The following is a 15,892-nucleotide window of genomic DNA, read 5'->3' on the forward strand; positions in this document are numbered from 1 at the left end:
CTTAGTGGGTGCGACCACGTGTCCCTCCAGAGTGTTCCTGGGCCCTTAGGAATGGCACCACCTTCCGGGGGGTGGGAATAAGCCCACGGGGAGACCAGAGGAGAGGCATCAGAGGTGCAAGCGACCGGGGTCGGGTGGGGGGGGCTGGTGGCAGCAGTCTCTGAGGCCTGCTGACTCCTCTTGTCCCTTCCCAGGGCTGCAGCTGCTGGACGTTCTGACACGTCTGCGGTGAGTCCCCTGCACCGTCCCCCAAAGCCAGGCTCGCCTTCCCCTGGGCCCCACACAGCACCTCCAGAGGGGCAGGAGAGGGCTTCTGCCGCTGGACCCAGGCCGGGTGACAACGCAGTGTCTCCCTGCCTGGGGCCTTGGAGCTGCCCCTGGAGGCTAGGGTTGCCTCACGCAGTGCAGGACCCCTAGCTGAATAGGAGGGCTCCTTCCGTGTAAGTATATCCCAGATGTCGTATAGGATATACTTATGCCAAAGGTCACTGGTCGTTTATCTGCAATTCAAACTTATTTGGGTGCCGGGGAATCCACGTAGCAGAGAACCCCCATCCTGGGCCTTCTCAGGACCACTCTCCTGGGTGGGACCCCAGCCCCGGGGATGCCAGCTGGGGAGCGGGGAGCCAGGGGGAGGAGCCTGGGCCTGTGGCTCTGCTGCTGAGCTGGCCTCGGGCTGAGGTGTGGCCACATGCGAAGCGTGGGCCACGCTGAGGGTCGTCCGCGCGTCTGTCCAGGGCCGGAGGAGGCTGGGGGGTGGGGGGCAGCGGCCTCAGCCCATCCGGCCCCCTCGCCCCAGGGATCTGGAGGACGCCGACCTGCTGATCCAGTTGGAGGCCTTCGAGGAGGCCAAGGCCGAGGACGCGGAGGAGCTTCTGCGCATCTGCGGCGGCGTCGACATGAATAACCATCAGGAAGTCTTCACTTCTGTGTTCCACAAGGTGACGACCCCCGGGACTGTGGCCTGGGCGCCGGGGCTCGGACACGGCTGCCTTCCCGGCCCTGGTAGGCCCCACCCCCAGCGGAGCCGTGGGCCAGATGTGGAGACGCGAGGGAGCAGTGAGGCGTCAGGGGGCTGGAGAGGGGAGAGCCTGGCGCCTGGCGGTATGTCTGGGCTGTCACAGGCACAGAGCCAGGGCCCCAGGACCCAGGGGGACAGCATCGCAAAGGCCTGGGCTGCCCAGAGGGAGCTGGACTGTCCTGGGCCCCAGCTCGCTGGCTACCGCCAAATGGCCTGAGGGGCCCCAGGACCAGCAAGAGGCCAGGAGGCTGATCTCTGGTCCAGCTCAGGCCCTCCCTGGCTGGGACCTTCTGTCCTTCAAAGAACCCGTGGCTCTCATCCAGGCGCGAGCGTCCCCAGGGGGCATCCAGAAACATCCAGAGACATGAGGGTTGCCACAGTGGGACAGAGGGCGCTGCTGGCTTCACGGGGGCCGGGACCAGCATCCCACAATGCACAAGGACGCCCCCGCACGGAGAGCGGCCCCACCCCAAATGTCACCGGTGCGACGGTCAGGGAACCGTGACCCCAGCTCCTCACCGGGGTCCTGTAAGCCGTAGAGTGCTGATGGGTGGACGTTCCCGGCGAGCTGAGGTGCTCCCGCTGACCCAGCCTCCGCCCCCCAGGTGAGCTGCTCCCCGGCGTCCGCCCAGCTGCTGTCCGTGCTGCAGGGCCTGCTGTACCTGGAGCCCACCCTGCCCTCCAGCCAGCTGCTCTGGGAGGCTCTGGAGAACCTGGTGAACCGGGCCGTGCTCCTGGCCAGTGACGGTGAGCAGGTGGGGCCCAGCGGGCACGGTGCCCACAGCCCTCACCCACCTCCCGCCCTGACCCCTCACCCCCCCCCCCCTCCCCGCCCATGCACGGCCAGCGGGGTCTCAGACCACTGCGGGAGGGTAGCCGCCCCCTGCCTGAGGGCAGTGGCCACGCCTGTCCCACCTCCCCCTACCCACCTCCTCCGGCCCTCGGCCCTGACCCCTGCACCCCCTCCCCAGTCCAGGAATGCACCCTGGAGGAGATGATGGAGCGGCTTCTGTCCGTCAAGGGGCGGCCACGCCCCAGCACCCTGACCAAGGCCCACAAGTGTGTCCAGGCTGACCTAGGCCAGGGTCGGAGGGGCAGCGTGCCCCAAAACAGCGGCGCCCCCAAGGCGGGGGTGGGGGGCCCGAGGCCCGAGGCGGACCTCAGCAGCCTGCACGCCGTCGAGGACCTGGTTGCCCCCCCACCTGCACCTCCACTCCCTGGTCCCACCACGGGGCCCCCTCCCCCGCCCCCCCCACCTCCTCCTCCCCCCCCTCCCCCACTGCCAGGCCTGGGGGCCCCAGCGCCCCCACCTGCACCCCCACTCCCTGGCTCCACCGCCGGGCCCCCTCTTCCTCCCCCCCCTCCCCCACTGCCAGGCCTGGGGGCCCCACCCCCCCCACCCCCTCCACCACCCCCCCTGCCTGTCTCTGGCGGGGCCTTACCTCCTCCACCTCCACCGCTCCCGGGCACGGGGTGCCCGCCCCCACCCCCGCTGCCTGGCCTGGACGGGGGCCCCCCTCCACCCCCACCCCTGCCGGGTACCTCTGGCCCCTCTGCGGCGGGTGGCGTCGAGGAGGTCATCGTGGCCCACGTGGGCCCCAGCCTGGGCTCCTCCGCCTGGGTCCCAAGCCACCGGTGCGTGCACGCTCCCACTGTGCGCATGAAGAAACTCAACTGGCAGAAGCTGCCGTCCAATGTGGCGCAAGGTGAGCCCCCGCCCGGCTCTGACGTGGCGCGAGGTGAGGGCCCCCCAGGCTCGTGAGTGGCTTCCTGCCCGAGCGGGGGGGTGCCGGGCCCTGCTGGCCTGCGGTACCGACTGGTAGTATGTGTGCTCACACCTGGGCCCCCGTGTCTCCCCCGCCCCCTCCCCCCCCAAGGGTGGGCCGGGGCCATTTGATCTCTGCTCCGGACTCAGCTCCTGGGAGGTCTGGGCAGGGCGGGGCGGGGCGGGAACGGGTCACAGGTCACCTGTGAAGGGCCTCTCTTGCCACGCGCACCCTTGCAAGCCCATGGGTGGCTCCGATGCCACAGCCCCACAGCGCCCAGGCCCCTGGGTGCCAATGTCCAGAGAAGGTCAAGCCCGGGGCCTCCTGCCAGCCGGGTCACGGGCACGTATGCGTCCGCATGCATACGGTGTGACAGCCACGGGGCGGCGGGGCGGCGGGGTGGCGGGGGTGGGGGGGGGGGCCTCCCGGCTCCTCCCCTCCCCTCCCCCTCCGGCCGTCAAGCCGCTGGGTGGGTGAGCGCGAGCCCGACCGGGGGCCCCTCGTCCGCAGAGCACAGTTCCATGTGGGCCTCGCTGAGCAGCCTGGGGGCCGAGGTCGTGGAGCCGGACTTCTCCAGCATCGAGCGGCTCTTCTGCTTCCCCGAGGCCAAGCCCAAGGAGCAAGTGGCAGCCCCGGCCAGGAAGGAGCCCAAGGAGGTGGGGCCGCGCTGGGGCTCAGCCAGGGGCCTCTGCTGCTCCCCGGGCACCAACGCCAGGGCGGGGGTGTTTTCCAGATCACTTTCCTGGACTCCAAGAAGAGCCTGAACCTCAACATCTTCCTGAAGCAGTTTCGATGGTGAGCGGCACGGGCGGCACGGCCTCGCCCCTGCCCCGCCCCCTCGCCCGCACCTCCCGCTGGGCTCTGCGGCGCCCTCTGCAGGCCGCTCTGGGAACTGCACGTTCCGTCCCTGAGACCCAGACATCCGCGGGGAACCCCTCTGGTGGCTCCGGCTAGGGAGCTCCCTGGGGTGCCTGAGCCAGACGGCCCGTGTCGTGAGCAGCCCCCCAGGAAGGGGGAGGCGGAGGGTGCTCTGGCAGAGAGGGAGTGTGGTAGTCGGCCCCCGGCCTCCTTACTGTGCAGCCGAGGCAGGTGGTTTGCCTTCTCTGTGCCCCGGGTGTGACCAGCGGAGATGTCACAGGCCGAGGGCAGTCCCCGACTGGCAGGGTCCCCGGGAGCCCACATGAGGCCCCTCTCCTCCCATCCCAACCACCCCCTCTCACCTGCAGCTCCAACGAGGACGTCACTGCAATGATCCGGGCTGGGGACACCACGAAATTTGACGTGGAGGTCCTCAAGCAACTCCTCAAGCTCCTCCCTGAGAAGCACGAGGTGAGTCAGGGAAAGAGACTTGCTAGTCCTGCCGGGGGTGGGGTGGGGGGGCAGCACGGAGGAGGGGAGGGGTGGGCTCCCGGCTGGCAGAGTGTGCCGGATGGGAGGGGCGCCCGCGTGAGCGGCCCGGTGAGCCGGTCCACACAGGTGCAGGCGGGGCAAGGGGCTTCCTGGGAGGGACGGGATCCGGAACCCCAGGAGTGGTCTCCTGTCTGCAGGTTGAAAACCTGCGGGCATTCTCGGAGGATCGGACCAAGCTGGCCAACGCCGACCAGTTCTACCTCCTCCTGCTGGGCATTCCCTGGTGAGCGAGTGGGGGAAGGGTAGAGGGGAGGGGAGAGGGGCTGTGCAGGCCGTTCCCTCAGGACTCCATGAGGAGCGCCACCCGGGTCACTCGTGCAGCCGCCCGCTCTGAGAGCCAGGGGTGCCCCGCAGGGAGGCGGCCGCCCTCCGGTGCAGCAGAGCTGGTCCAAAGTGCCATCTCCAGGCCCTGCCCCGGTCCTGCTGAGGCCCAGGAGCGCGTGTGGGAGCGCCAGGCCGTGGGACCCCTCCCCGAGCTCTGTGCCTCAGCCCCCGGCCGCTGCCCACCCGCAGGCGGGGGGGCCCCGTCCCTGATCTCCCGCTCTGTCCCCAGCTACCAGCTGCGGGTGGAGTGCATGTTGCTGTGTGAGGGCACGGCCGTCGTGCTGGACGTGGTGCAGCCCAAGGCCCAGCTGGTACTGGCCGCCTGCGACAGTGAGTGGGGGCGGGGCGCTCGGCACCTGGAGAGGGAGCGGTCGCCCGCCAGAGACGCACGCAGTCGTGCGCACACAGACACAGGCACGCGTGCGTTTGCGGGTACACACGTATGTGTGCACGTATACACGCACGCACACGTGCGGAGGCACACACGTGTGCACAGACTCGCCGCGTTCTCCAGATGAGGGATCAGCAGGAACACGCCACAGCCACAGGGCAGAGACACGCGCGGTGGCCCCCCACTCCCTTCTCGGCCACGGGGCCAGAAGGGCCACCAACCCGATGGCCCAAGGGACAGTTAGCCGAGAACCAGGGAGGTCACAGCTACAACCTTCTAGAAGGTTCCTCCCAGCACCCTCATCCACAGAAGGGGGCAGGGGTCATCTGCCCCAGGGTCGTGAGGGTTCAGTGAGAACGCTGGCGGACCTGCTCCCCGAGCCCCGGAGGCTGTCCGCGCTGGGATCGCAGCCGAGCCCAGGGAGGGAGCGTGGGGGAGGGGACCGAGGGGTGCTGCCCCCACGCCGCAGCCTCAGACGCCTCGCAGCACCCGCCCCTCCCTCTGCCCTGGCGCCCTCCCGCAGGCCTGCTCACCAGCCACCAGCTGCCCGTCTTCTGCCAGCTGATCCTGAAGATAGGAAACTTCCTCAACTACGTAAGTGCGCCGCGCCCCCGGCCGCACCCCCAGCCCCAGGAGGCAGGACGCTCACTCCCCACCCCTGTAGGGCAGCCACACGGGGGACGCCGACGGCTTCAAGATCAGCACGCTGCTGAAGCTCACGGAGACCAAGTCCCAGCAGAGCCGCGTGACGCTGCTGCACCACGTGCTGGAGGTGTGCCCCGCGGGGCGGCCCCGGGGGCCTGGGCATCCCTGAGGCCCGGGCGGGGCCACGGCGGCGCTCACCGGACGCGCGTTCTGTTGCAGGAGGTGGAGAAAAACCACCCGGACCTCCTGCAGCTTCCGAGGGACCTGGAGCAGCCCTCCCAGGCAGCGGGGTACGTGCCCCCCACCCGCCTCACCCACGCCGGGACCCCCACCCCTGGTCCTGACCCGTAGGGCGGCCGGACCAGGCCGGGCCCCCAGATGCCCGTGGGACCCTCGCTTTCGGCCTGGGATAGGACCTCGGGTCCATCATGGCCTGATGGCCTGTCCCCGGATGATTTAGGGGAGGAAACGGAGGCCACGAAAGGGAGGGAGTGACCTGGTCGTGGCCACACCAGGGGCTAGTGCGACACCACCCTTCGTAAGGTTGACCCTCCCAGCAGCCCGTGAGCAAGGCCCATTGCACAGAGGGCAAAACCGAGGCCCGGGGAAGTGGGGCTGCATCCACGTGGGTCACTCGGCCCAGAGGGGCAGCCCTGGGGAGGGTGGCCCGGGCCTTCCAACACCAGGCACACGCTGCTATGGGAGGTCGTCAGGTCCCAGAGCTGCAGAACCTTTCTCGGAGGGTGAGACTAGGAGGATGGGCCGAGGCTTTGGGGTCGCTGTCCTGACACATCCCCCCAGCACCGCTTGGCCCTTCCCAGAGCCCTGATGTGCTTCCAGAAGCCTGTGGGTGTACGCGGTGAGGGCCCCCAGTGACCCCGCGGGCGTGCAGGGCGAGGCCCCCACCGACTCCACGAGACTGGACCTCAGCTGTCACCTGACCCCAGCGCACTCTCGGGTACTTTTCAGGATCAACCTTGAGCTCATCCGCTCGGAGTCCAGCACCAACCTGAAGAAGCTTCTGGAAATGGAGAGGAAGGTGTCCTCCTGCATCCCTGAGGTGCAGGAGCAGTACGCCCAGCGCCTCCAGGCGAGCGGGGCTGGGCTCGGGGCGCAGTGGCCCGGTGGCGTCCAGGGGCGGGCCCCTCCAGCCAGTGGGCCAGTCCGGGAGGGTGGAGCGGGCAGGGCCGGGCGAGTGTGGGGGAGGACGGGGCCAGGTCGAGGGGCCCCGCGGCAGGGCGGCGCTGCTGTCCCTGGTCCCGAGGCAGCTCCTTTCCCCGGGGGCCGCGGTACCCAGTTGTCTGGTCCCACTGAGAAACCACTGCCTGTGGGGGCCCGTGCCGGCGGCCATCACCCTCCCGGGCTGTGTCCCTGTGACGGCAGGTGCTCCCTCCCCCCCAAGGGGCCCTCCCAGGGCCGTGACCGAGTGCCCACGCCCCCAGGCCAGCATCGAGGCCTCCCGGGCGCTGGACGAGGTGTTCCAGGCCATCGAGCAGAAGAAGCTGCAGCTGGCCAGCTACCTGTGTGAGGATGCTCAGCAGCTCTCCCTGGAGGACACGTTCAGCACCATGAAGACCTTCCGGAACCTCTTCCTCCGCGCCCTGAAGGTGGGCCCGCAGCCCCTTGCGGACCTCAGGCGGGACGGCCGCCGAGGGCTGGGGTCATGGGCTCCGTGTCGGTCCCGCGCAGGACAACAAGGACCGGAAGGAGCAGGCGGCCAAGGCGGAGAGGAGGAAGCAGCAGCTGGCCGAGGAGGAAGCGTGCAGGCCGCGGGGCGAGGATGGGAAGCCCGGTGAGGCCAGGCGCCGGCCGGGGGCCCGGGGGGCCCCCGCGGGGCTGCGCCTGCATCTGGCCCACGCTCCTCCCTGCCCTGGAGACCCGGCGGCACCTCCCACGCCTCCAGGCTCCAGGTCCCCTGGGCGGGCTCGGGGGGGCCCCACGAGCCGCGTCTCTGAGGGTCCCTGGGGCTTCTCAGTCAGGAGGGGAGTCGGGAAGCAGGAGGACGTGTGTGTCATCGATGCCCTGCTGGCCGACATCAGGAAGGGTTTCCAGCTGCGCAAGACGGCCCGCGGCCGAGGGGACGCGGAGGGCGGCAGCAAGGCGGCTGCCGGAGACCCCCTGAGGGACAAGGCGCCTGGTGAGACCCTCTCCCACCTCCTCACTGCCATTTCCCGCCCTCCTCGCTGCCCGGAGCCTCCCCTCCTCCAGGAAGCCCTCATCTCCCTTGCCGTGGGAGGTGGGGCCAGAGGAGCGGCTCACCCTTCTGGTGCTGGGGTGTCTCTGCCACGACAGAGGGCTCCCCGCAGGTGTGACAGCCCCCAGGATGGCCCAGCGGGCCTTTGACATCCGTCCCTGGGGCTCAGGGGTGCTGGGGGGGGGCGGGGCGGGGCGCTGCACTCCCTTCTGCGTGGCTGCCACGGGGGCTGAGGGACAGGGGTGAAGTAGGCCCACACCCCGGGGCAGACAGTGGATGCCGAGGGCTGTTCTCCGGGAACCCCCATCTGGAGGCCGCCAGGGACGTCTCCTGGGGCAGCGGGTGCTGCGGAACGGGGACATTCTGGTAGAAGCAGATACGGAGGGAGGCCCCCCGCTCCAGCACACCCTAAGTGGGGGCGCCGTCGGGCTGGCCTGGGAGTTGGGCCCCACCCTCAGCGGCCGTGTCCTGTGTCCACAGTGGCCACCAGAGACCCTGCAGGAGACGCCAGCCACCCCGCCTCTGAGCCCCACGGCAGGGACCGCGTGGATGCCACGGCCCCCGGCCCGCAGCCCACTGCTGACCCATCGGAGGAGGAGGGGCCCGGGCCCCTGGGGAGGCGTTCTTCCTGGTACACCGACGCCAGTGATTTCCTGGCCGCAGAGGACCCCCAGGCCCCCCAGCCCTCTGCGGGGGCCTGGCCGGTGGTGCTGGGAGGGGCTCAGGCCCTAAAGCCTCTCAGGCTCTCTGGTGACAAGCCCCCTGGGGCCACGGGGTCGAGCCAAGATGCTGAAGACCCCGCAGGCCCTCGGGACGCCTGCCTGGCCGAGGCCGACAGCACCGTCCACAGGCCGGAGGCTACAGGCACGCGTGGCCACGGTGCCACAGGCCCCGGCGTGGCTGGGGACGGGGACGGGGACCAGGAGGACACGGCCCCGGATTCTGCACTGGACACGTCCTTGGACAGGTCCTTCTCGGAGGACGCAGCGATGGATTCCTCAGGGTCCGGCACCCTCCCCAGGACCCGGGAGCGAGTCTCGAAGGGGACGGGCAAGCGAAGGAGGAAGCGCCCCTCAAGGAACCAGGAAGGTAACTTGGGGCTCCCCTCCCATCATCCTTTGTGCCCCGGAAGCAGGGCACCTGGGCGGGCAGGTCACACAGGGCCTGGGGGCACTGGCATGGGGTCAGAGCTCGTCCGTCCCACGCCAGAGCCCCGAGTCTCTCTCTGCAGCGGGCGAGTGGCCCTCTTCCCCCGCCCCCCCCCCCCCCCCCCCGAGAGCGTCCCCACGGCCTGGGGGAAGGAGGCCACGGCCCCACCTTCCGCGGGCGGGAAGGGCGACTGTGGGGCCGCTGCCGAGCGGCCGTGCCCCTGGCCCACTGGCAACCGCTTCGCGCGACCTCAGGCAGGGAGTGGCAGGTGGGGCCGTCAGCCAGGGGCCGCCTGAGGCCCGGCCGTGTTTGTGTTTGGCTCGGCGTCCAGCTCCCAGCTCAGGGTGGGTCAGGAATAAGCCGTTGAGTGCGTTTCTCTTATTTGGAAGCAGAGGTTGCCCCTGACTCTGACGATAATAAAACAAAAAGACTCTGTGTGATTCAGTGAGGTACGTACCCCGCCTGGCGCCTGCACTAACGGTGAGCAGAGGCGGGGCCTGGGCCCGGCCGCTCCTGGACGCTAACCCGCTCCCTGCAGCCCCCCCCTCCCCCCGCCAGGCCTGACAGCAAGCCCCCCTGCCTCCTCTGCCGCTGGTGGTGGGACCTGCCAGCCCTCCGCCTCGCCCCCCGCTCTCGGGAAGGGCGGGAGCCATGCCTCGCTTAGCTGGTGTCCCCGCTGCGGCCGGGTGCGACCTCAGAGCTGTGCGCCCAGCAGAGGGGCCTCAAGAGTGCGGGGTGGACAAGACCAAGTCGGGTGCCCTCCGGGGAGCAGGGCCGCTGGGTCCCTGTCCCGACCAGCCTAGCTGACCGTGGGGTTTACTGACTCCCAGCCTCCGGGTGAGACCCTCCACAGGGCACACCCCAGCCCTCCTCCGGCCCTGGTCCGGCCACACGTCCTCCTGGGGGGCAGTGAGTGACAGGCCCTCTCCAGGGAGCGGGCGGGCCTCCCCTCCCTGGCCAGGTCCTGGAGGCCATGAATGGGTCGATAGGCACCTCCTGGGTCGACAGCACCAGGACCCCCGAGTACGGGCAGGACCGTCCGTGTCTCTGATGTGGCCCAGCAGGCTCACAGACGCAGACGGACAGGCCTGGGGTCCCCGCTGCGCTCTGGACTGTGTCAGTGGGTGCCGATCTGGTGTGTCACGATGGGGGGGGGGAGGGGCGTCTGGTTCTCCCCACACCTGCAGCCTTGCTGGGGCCGGCTCGGCTCCTGGCTCCGGGGCTTAGGCCTCAGCTGGCGCCCAGAGGAAGTCAGGGGCTCCCGTCTTTACGGTTTATCCTCACTGTCGGGGACAGCCTTCCGCCTGTCTGCTCCCGGGGTTACTTTCTGAGCTGGGCTGGTGTGTCCTTTACGAGCCGGGCCCGCCCCCGCTGCCGGCCCCAGGTGTAGGGGACAAGTGGGCCGTGTGGTCCGTGGGTTGGGGGCCTGCGGCCACATGTGCCCACTGCCCGGTGAAAGGCCAGGGTGCTCCCTCTGCTGCCACACAGCCCTCCCCAGGTGCCCCCGTCCCCGGGGGGGCGGGGCGGGGACAGGAGGCAGGAATCCCAGCCTCCTCATCTCCTCGAGATTTTATTTGCAAAAACGTCAACCCGACAGGAAGTTTGCAAGATCATAATGAACACCGCCCACCCTTCACCCCGAAATGGCAAAATCTTGCAAAAAATAGCAAAGTTATCAGCATTTGCTGCCAACTTTGAGCATGGCTCTCAACTTTATGAAACAATTTGAAAGTTCTAGACATCGTAACGCTTGGCCCCTGAACCTGACCTCAGGGGTCTCCTGAGAGCAAGGCTCTTCTCCCCACCCCACCCCCCCCCCCCCCCAGGACGAGTCAGGGTCTGTCTGTGCAGCCCCAGGCAGGTGTCCCCAGGCAGGCCTGTCGTACTATTCACAGTTGTTTGGACTTTTTGGAAATGACGTCCTACCCAGGACCAGGCATCCAGCCTCGGTCTGTCTGGTGTGGCCCTGGGATTGTGGTTGTGGAAGACCCCTTCACTCCAGGTGTTTCGCCTTGCCCCCGGCCCACCTGGTTCCCTAGGGTGTTTGGGCAGGAATTCCGCACACGGGACGTGGGTCCCCCCGCCGCCCCCCAGCACCCCAGGAGAGCTCGAGGCCATTTGCCCTGTGGTCAGTGACCTTCACATCAATTACCCGGTTAAGGTGGTGATTTTGAGAGACCCCTGCTGTGCGGTGCCCTGGGCGCCCCCCGCCCCTGGCCCTGTGTCCTGGCACCCCGCAGTGGGGCTGGGATAGAAATCGTGCTCTGAATGACTTTTTTCTTAAGATTATTTCTTTTTAACTTTTTAATGTTTATTTTTGAGAGAGAGAGAGAGAGAGAGCGTGAGCGACTGGGGGAGAGGCAGAGAGAGAGGGAGACCCAGAACCCGAAGCAGGCGCCAGGCTCCGAGCTGTCGGCACAGAGCCCGGCGCGGGGCTCGAACCCACGAGCTGTCAGAGCATGACCTGAGCTGAAGTCGGGCCCTTAACCGGCTGAGCCGCCCAGGCGCCCCTTTCTTGAGATTATTTTTTTAATGTTTATTGTTGAGCCAGAGAGAGAGAAAGTGCTCGCGTGCGTGCACGGGAGAGGGGCAGAGGAGAGACATGGGAGAGGGGCAGAGGGAGAGAGAGAGAGAGAGGATCCCAAGCAGGCTCTGAGCTGTCATAACGGATCATGACCTGAGCCCAAATCAACAGTCGGACTCCTGAGCCGCCCAGGCGCTCCACTTTGAATGACTTCCGGCCTTTCTGCCCCATCTTTCTCAAGCATGCTCCCCAAACCCAAGTCTGCTGCAGACGCTCGGGGGGCCTGGGACGGGCCTGGCTCTGGTGTGGCCGGGGTGGGGGGAGGGGCGTCGGGCGGGGTGCCAAGAGAGGGCCCCTGGACCAGAGGGCTTTGGTGGGCCCGGGACCTTGCAGGGCCAGTTGAGGGGGCATGCAGGTGGCAGGAACTGTCCAGGTGGGGACGGCGTAAGGGAGCAGGAGGGACACCGCTGGGGAAGCGCCGGGAGAGACAGCGGTGCCGGGGATCGGTGAGGGCAGACCGTGGGCTACGGGCCCAGATCCGGCCTGGACGGGTGGGCAGGAGGCAGCTGGCTGGGGGGCACCCCAGCATCTTGCACCCGGAAGAGTCCTGCCGTGCAGGAGCGAGGGCCCAGGGTCAGAGCGGACCCAGAGACAGGAGGCCCACCGGGCAGTGGTGATGGGACAGCAGGAGCCTGGGGACCCTGACGCAGGTGCCTCGGCGCTGTCCCTGGCAGGTCTGCTCCTAATGATGCTTTCCTCTCACCCCCCACAGGCCTCGGCCGTAAGCCCAAAGCCAAGTGAGCGTGCCCGCTGCCGGCCTCCACACAGCCGTGGGCCGCCAGACGTGTGGTTGAGCGGGGCTCCTCCGGGGCCAGGCTGGGACTGGGCCCCTGGGAAACCAAAACTCTGTGCCTTACCCTCCGGGGCCGTGGGCCTCCCGGAGCTTCCTGGGGCGTTCTGGCCGAGACCCCAGCAGGCACCAGAGCCCAGCCCCCCGCACGCCCCAGCCCCCTCATGGTCCGCTTGCCGAATGCCGATGCCCACGCCCACGCCGGCGCCCGCATGCTCCCCAGCACCTGCCCGCAGGGGTGAGGGGCAGTGGCTGTGTCCCCAGGGCACCTTGAAGCTTGCGCCCTGCCCTCCGGCCACCTGGTGCCCAGATGCTTCTGGAGACAGGCCCTCGCGGACCTCTCCCTGCAGAGCCATGGGAGCCCCCGCCCCCGCCCGCTGCCTCCTAACCGAGCCTCAGTCCCCCGCTCCCCGCTCTGCCCCCCAACCTGCTTCGCCAGGCCGGAGCAGAGAGTGGTTTTTCACTGAAATAGGGTTGTTCATGCATTCCTGCTGTCCTGCGGTAGCTGAGTTGGGTACAGGTGGGTGGGAGGACCCTGGGGCCTTGGGTAGGGGCAGGCTGGCCAGCATTGCCACAGATACGCCATGGTCCCCCTACTTGGCAGACAGGATCCACACCGGGCACGCCCAGCCCTGGGGGCGGGAGGGCATCTGTTCTCACTGCCCCCGCCAGGCCCTCGCCACCCTGTCGACAGAGTGACCCAGCCTGCAGCCGCCGCTGCCTCCGGCGGGGTCGGGCGCATGCCCCCCGCCAGGCCGAGAGGAGACCCAGGGCCTACCCCGGGAGGGCCAGCCTGCCCGCGCCCCCACACCCGCCCCAGGTGTGCCCTGCCACCCAGGCTGGCATCTGGAGAGCCTCAGACCAATAAACAATAAAGAGCAGAGCCAGCCCAGCGAGGGCCACGTGGTTTCAAGAAGCTGTGAGCGAACGTGGGGGGGGCTGGACGGTGCCCGGAGGGGTCTGCCCTCCAGCAGCTGTGATGCGCTGGGGGGAGGGGGGGGGTGGGCGGGCCGGAGCCCACAGGGCACCCAGAGTGGCCTGAGCAGACGGTAAACACCCCCGAGGGCGGGTGACACCCCCGAGGGCGGGTGAGGCGAGCAGGGCTCTTGGGGGCAGAATTCACGTACATATGGCTCACCCGCTGTGGGTGTGTAATTCGGTGACTTTTCAGCAGATGCACGAGACGTTCAAGCACCAAGATCCTATTCTAGAATATTCCACCATCCCCCAAAAGTTCTCTTAGCGCTCACTCCGCATCCCCCCTCCCCCAGCCCCCACATCTGCTTTCTGTCTCGTGGATTTGCTTTCTGTGGACCATTCGTATGAACGGAATCCCAATACGTGGCCTTCTGTGACTGCTACGCTCCACACGGCGTGCTCTCGAGACTTCTCCGTGTCGCAGCGTGTGTTGGCACAACACCCCTTTTTCTGGCTGAGTAACACCCCGCCGTCTGGCGGGGCCTCGCCCTGCTCCCCCTTCGTGTGCACGACCCCGCGTTGTTCCGGCGCGAAGCGTTTGCGCGTATCCGCACGCCTGTGTTTGCGCCCACGCGTGCGCTCGTTCGGCTGGGGCTACGTGTCCGACGTCTTAGGAAACTGCGGCCCGCCCTCTTCGCCCCTGCCGCATACTGTCTTCACCCCTGCCGTGCAGTCTTGCGCTCAAGGGTGCAAGTGTCCTGCAGGCATCTGTGGCGTCTGCGTCCTGGACCACCGTGTCTGATGTGGTTCCAGGGGGCCGTGTGGCCCCCGGATGGTGGAAACCCCATGGGGCTGAGCCCGAGGTCACACGGTGAGGCCCCCCGAGCTTGCCGACTTGTTCCTCCACCACCCTGGTGACAGGCCCACTGTGCACAGGCCACGGCAGAGGGGATGTGTTCTAATTCAGGCAGGGCCGTGTGACCGGCAGGGCCCCAGCTGTTGGGCCAGGACAGGGCTGTTTATAGAAAAGCCCAACCCCGCCCCCTCCCACCAGGCCCTCTGGCTATTTATAGACCGGGCTTGGGGGAGTCCTGCCCCTGCCGGACAGGGTTTGGCCCTGCAGGTCCCGTGTGAGCCCCCATGCTGTCCCCACTGAGCCCCAGGCTCCCCCAGGAAGGGCTCCAAGCTAGCACCGCCCCCCCCTTCGGCAGAGAGAAACATCCCCATCTGAGTGACTCGCACATCCCCCTCCCCTCCGTGGCTCCTGTGGCCGCTGGGAGGGCTGGGCTCCTTCTTCTGCAAATGCGAACAACCCTTCCCGCCTTCTCGGTCCCTTCTGCTACAACCATGCCTTTCCGACTTTTCCGTGTCTACGCAGCCAGTTCCCCTCCCAGCCGCCACTCCCAGAAACACCCAAGCCCCCTGCCACAGCCCCTCCAGGCTGCCCGAGGCCTTGGGCCCCACCCTCAGCCTGCTCTGCCTGGCCTTCCAGAAGGCAGCCCGCCTTACCCCTGCACTACCAGCGGGGGGCGGAGGGGGGCTGTCGCCCAGGGGGGCCAAGGACGGGAGGCCTGCCCCTCGCACCCCACTTGAACCTGCACCCTGGTGTTTGCCCCACAGCAACTCCGGGAGGAAGGAACGGCCGGTGTCCCCGTGTGAGAGAAGAGGGTCTGGGCCGCGGAGCGATCCCAGCCAGGACCCCAGCGGGGGGTGGGCCGAGGAGGGGACAAACGAGGGGCGGGTTGGCAGTGCAGTCCTGAGCTGGGACTCTCTGTGGGTGACTGTGGGGCAGCCAGAGTCTGCTCTCTCTTCCTCCATGGGAGCTCTGGTTCCCCCGCCGGAATCCACGGAGCCCGGCGCCCCCTGAGCCCTGGCCACAGGTTAGTTGCTGGGCTCTGGGGGCCTCTGTACTGGGACTGGCCCCCCCCCCCGCCACCCCCTCAGAGGGAACAGGGTGAGAGGCTAAGAGTGTGCTCCTGCCCCCCCCCCCGGGGCCCATCCCTGGCCCCATCTCCCAGTGGGGTGAGCCATGCCCAAACCCGAATCCACTCAGGATGTGGCGCATTCCCGGGAGGCCACGCAGGGCACCCAGTTGGGAGCACGGGAGCCCAGCAATGGGATGCAAATCCTGTCTGGAAACCCAGTCCCTGCACAGGCTGGGCCAGGAAAGGTGTCTCGAGTGGAGCCTCTTGGAGACCGTGGCCGTGTGGGGGTTGGCCAGCATCCCTGGCTGTTTCTCTGCTGGCCAGGTGACGCTACCATCGCCGGTCCTGTGTCCCTGGACTCTCGGGCCCTGCGGACCAGAGGCAGCACAGCCCGGGGGGGGCCTGCCTGCCCCGTGCTGGACGCCAAGCCCCTGAGAGCATGCGTGGGCGTGCTGGGGGAGGGGACAGCCGCGCGCTCTCCCTTTGGCCACCAGAGTGCGCGCTTGGGTCCAGGGACCCAGGTTCACCTCAAGGCAGGTGCGCTGCAAGCCCCCAAGATGCAGCCCCCCCCCCCCAGGTGCGGTGTGAGGACACGGCTCCCCTTTTACAAGCCGCACCCCCACCCTGGAGAGGGCCCCCCAGAGTCGCTAAAGCCCTGAGGTCGGAGGCTGGTGGGGAGCCGGTGGAGGGCTCCCCAGGCCCCGCTCGGGGCCGGGAGCGCAGACGTCCCCATCCGCCTTCCCGAGGGAGAGACCTGGACCGCGGAGCGCTCTCG

The 15,892-nt window shown here is 68.5% G+C and overlaps 1 protein-coding gene across 8 annotated transcripts in view; it reads left to right on the plus strand.

Moving 5' to 3' along the window:
* INF2 (inverted formin 2) overlaps positions 1 to 13,166 on the plus strand; it is a 31,028-nt gene extending 17,862 nt beyond the window's left edge. For 6 of the 8 annotated variants that reach the window (XM_045448436.1, XM_045448437.1, XM_045448435.1 and 3 more), the window contains 19 exons: positions 195 to 228; positions 800 to 941; positions 1,627 to 1,768; positions 1,993 to 2,727; positions 3,298 to 3,443; positions 3,521 to 3,582; positions 4,014 to 4,116; positions 4,335 to 4,420; positions 4,751 to 4,851; positions 5,436 to 5,506; positions 5,577 to 5,684; positions 5,777 to 5,847; positions 6,527 to 6,647; positions 7,000 to 7,164; positions 7,247 to 7,349; positions 7,533 to 7,694; positions 8,232 to 8,840; positions 9,293 to 9,349; positions 12,197 to 13,166. In XM_045448436.1, coding sequence (XP_045304392.1) covers positions 195 to 228; positions 800 to 941; positions 1,627 to 1,768; positions 1,993 to 2,727; positions 3,298 to 3,443; positions 3,521 to 3,582; positions 4,014 to 4,116; positions 4,335 to 4,420; positions 4,751 to 4,851; positions 5,436 to 5,506; positions 5,577 to 5,684; positions 5,777 to 5,847; positions 6,527 to 6,647; positions 7,000 to 7,164; positions 7,247 to 7,349; positions 7,533 to 7,694; positions 8,232 to 8,840; positions 9,293 to 9,348 — 3,017 coding nt within the window. In that variant the 3' untranslated portion in view covers position 9,349; positions 12,197 to 13,166. Of the gene's footprint in view, positions 1 to 194; positions 233 to 799; positions 942 to 1,626; positions 1,769 to 1,992; positions 2,728 to 3,297; positions 3,444 to 3,520; positions 3,583 to 4,013; positions 4,117 to 4,334; positions 4,421 to 4,750; positions 4,852 to 5,435; positions 5,507 to 5,576; positions 5,685 to 5,776; positions 5,848 to 6,526; positions 6,648 to 6,999; positions 7,165 to 7,246; positions 7,350 to 7,532; positions 7,695 to 8,231; positions 8,841 to 9,292; positions 9,350 to 12,196 lie in introns of those variants that run through there. The other 2 variants (XM_045448433.1, XM_045448438.1) reach the window with 2 other exon arrangements.
* The last annotated feature ends 2,726 nt before the right edge of the window (positions 13,167 to 15,892 follow it).

This window comes from Leopardus geoffroyi, chromosome B3 (genome assembly GCF_018350155.1).
Source record: "Leopardus geoffroyi isolate Oge1 chromosome B3, O.geoffroyi_Oge1_pat1.0, whole genome shotgun sequence".
Classification (NCBI taxonomy): Eukaryota; Metazoa; Chordata; class Mammalia; order Carnivora; family Felidae; genus Leopardus; species Leopardus geoffroyi.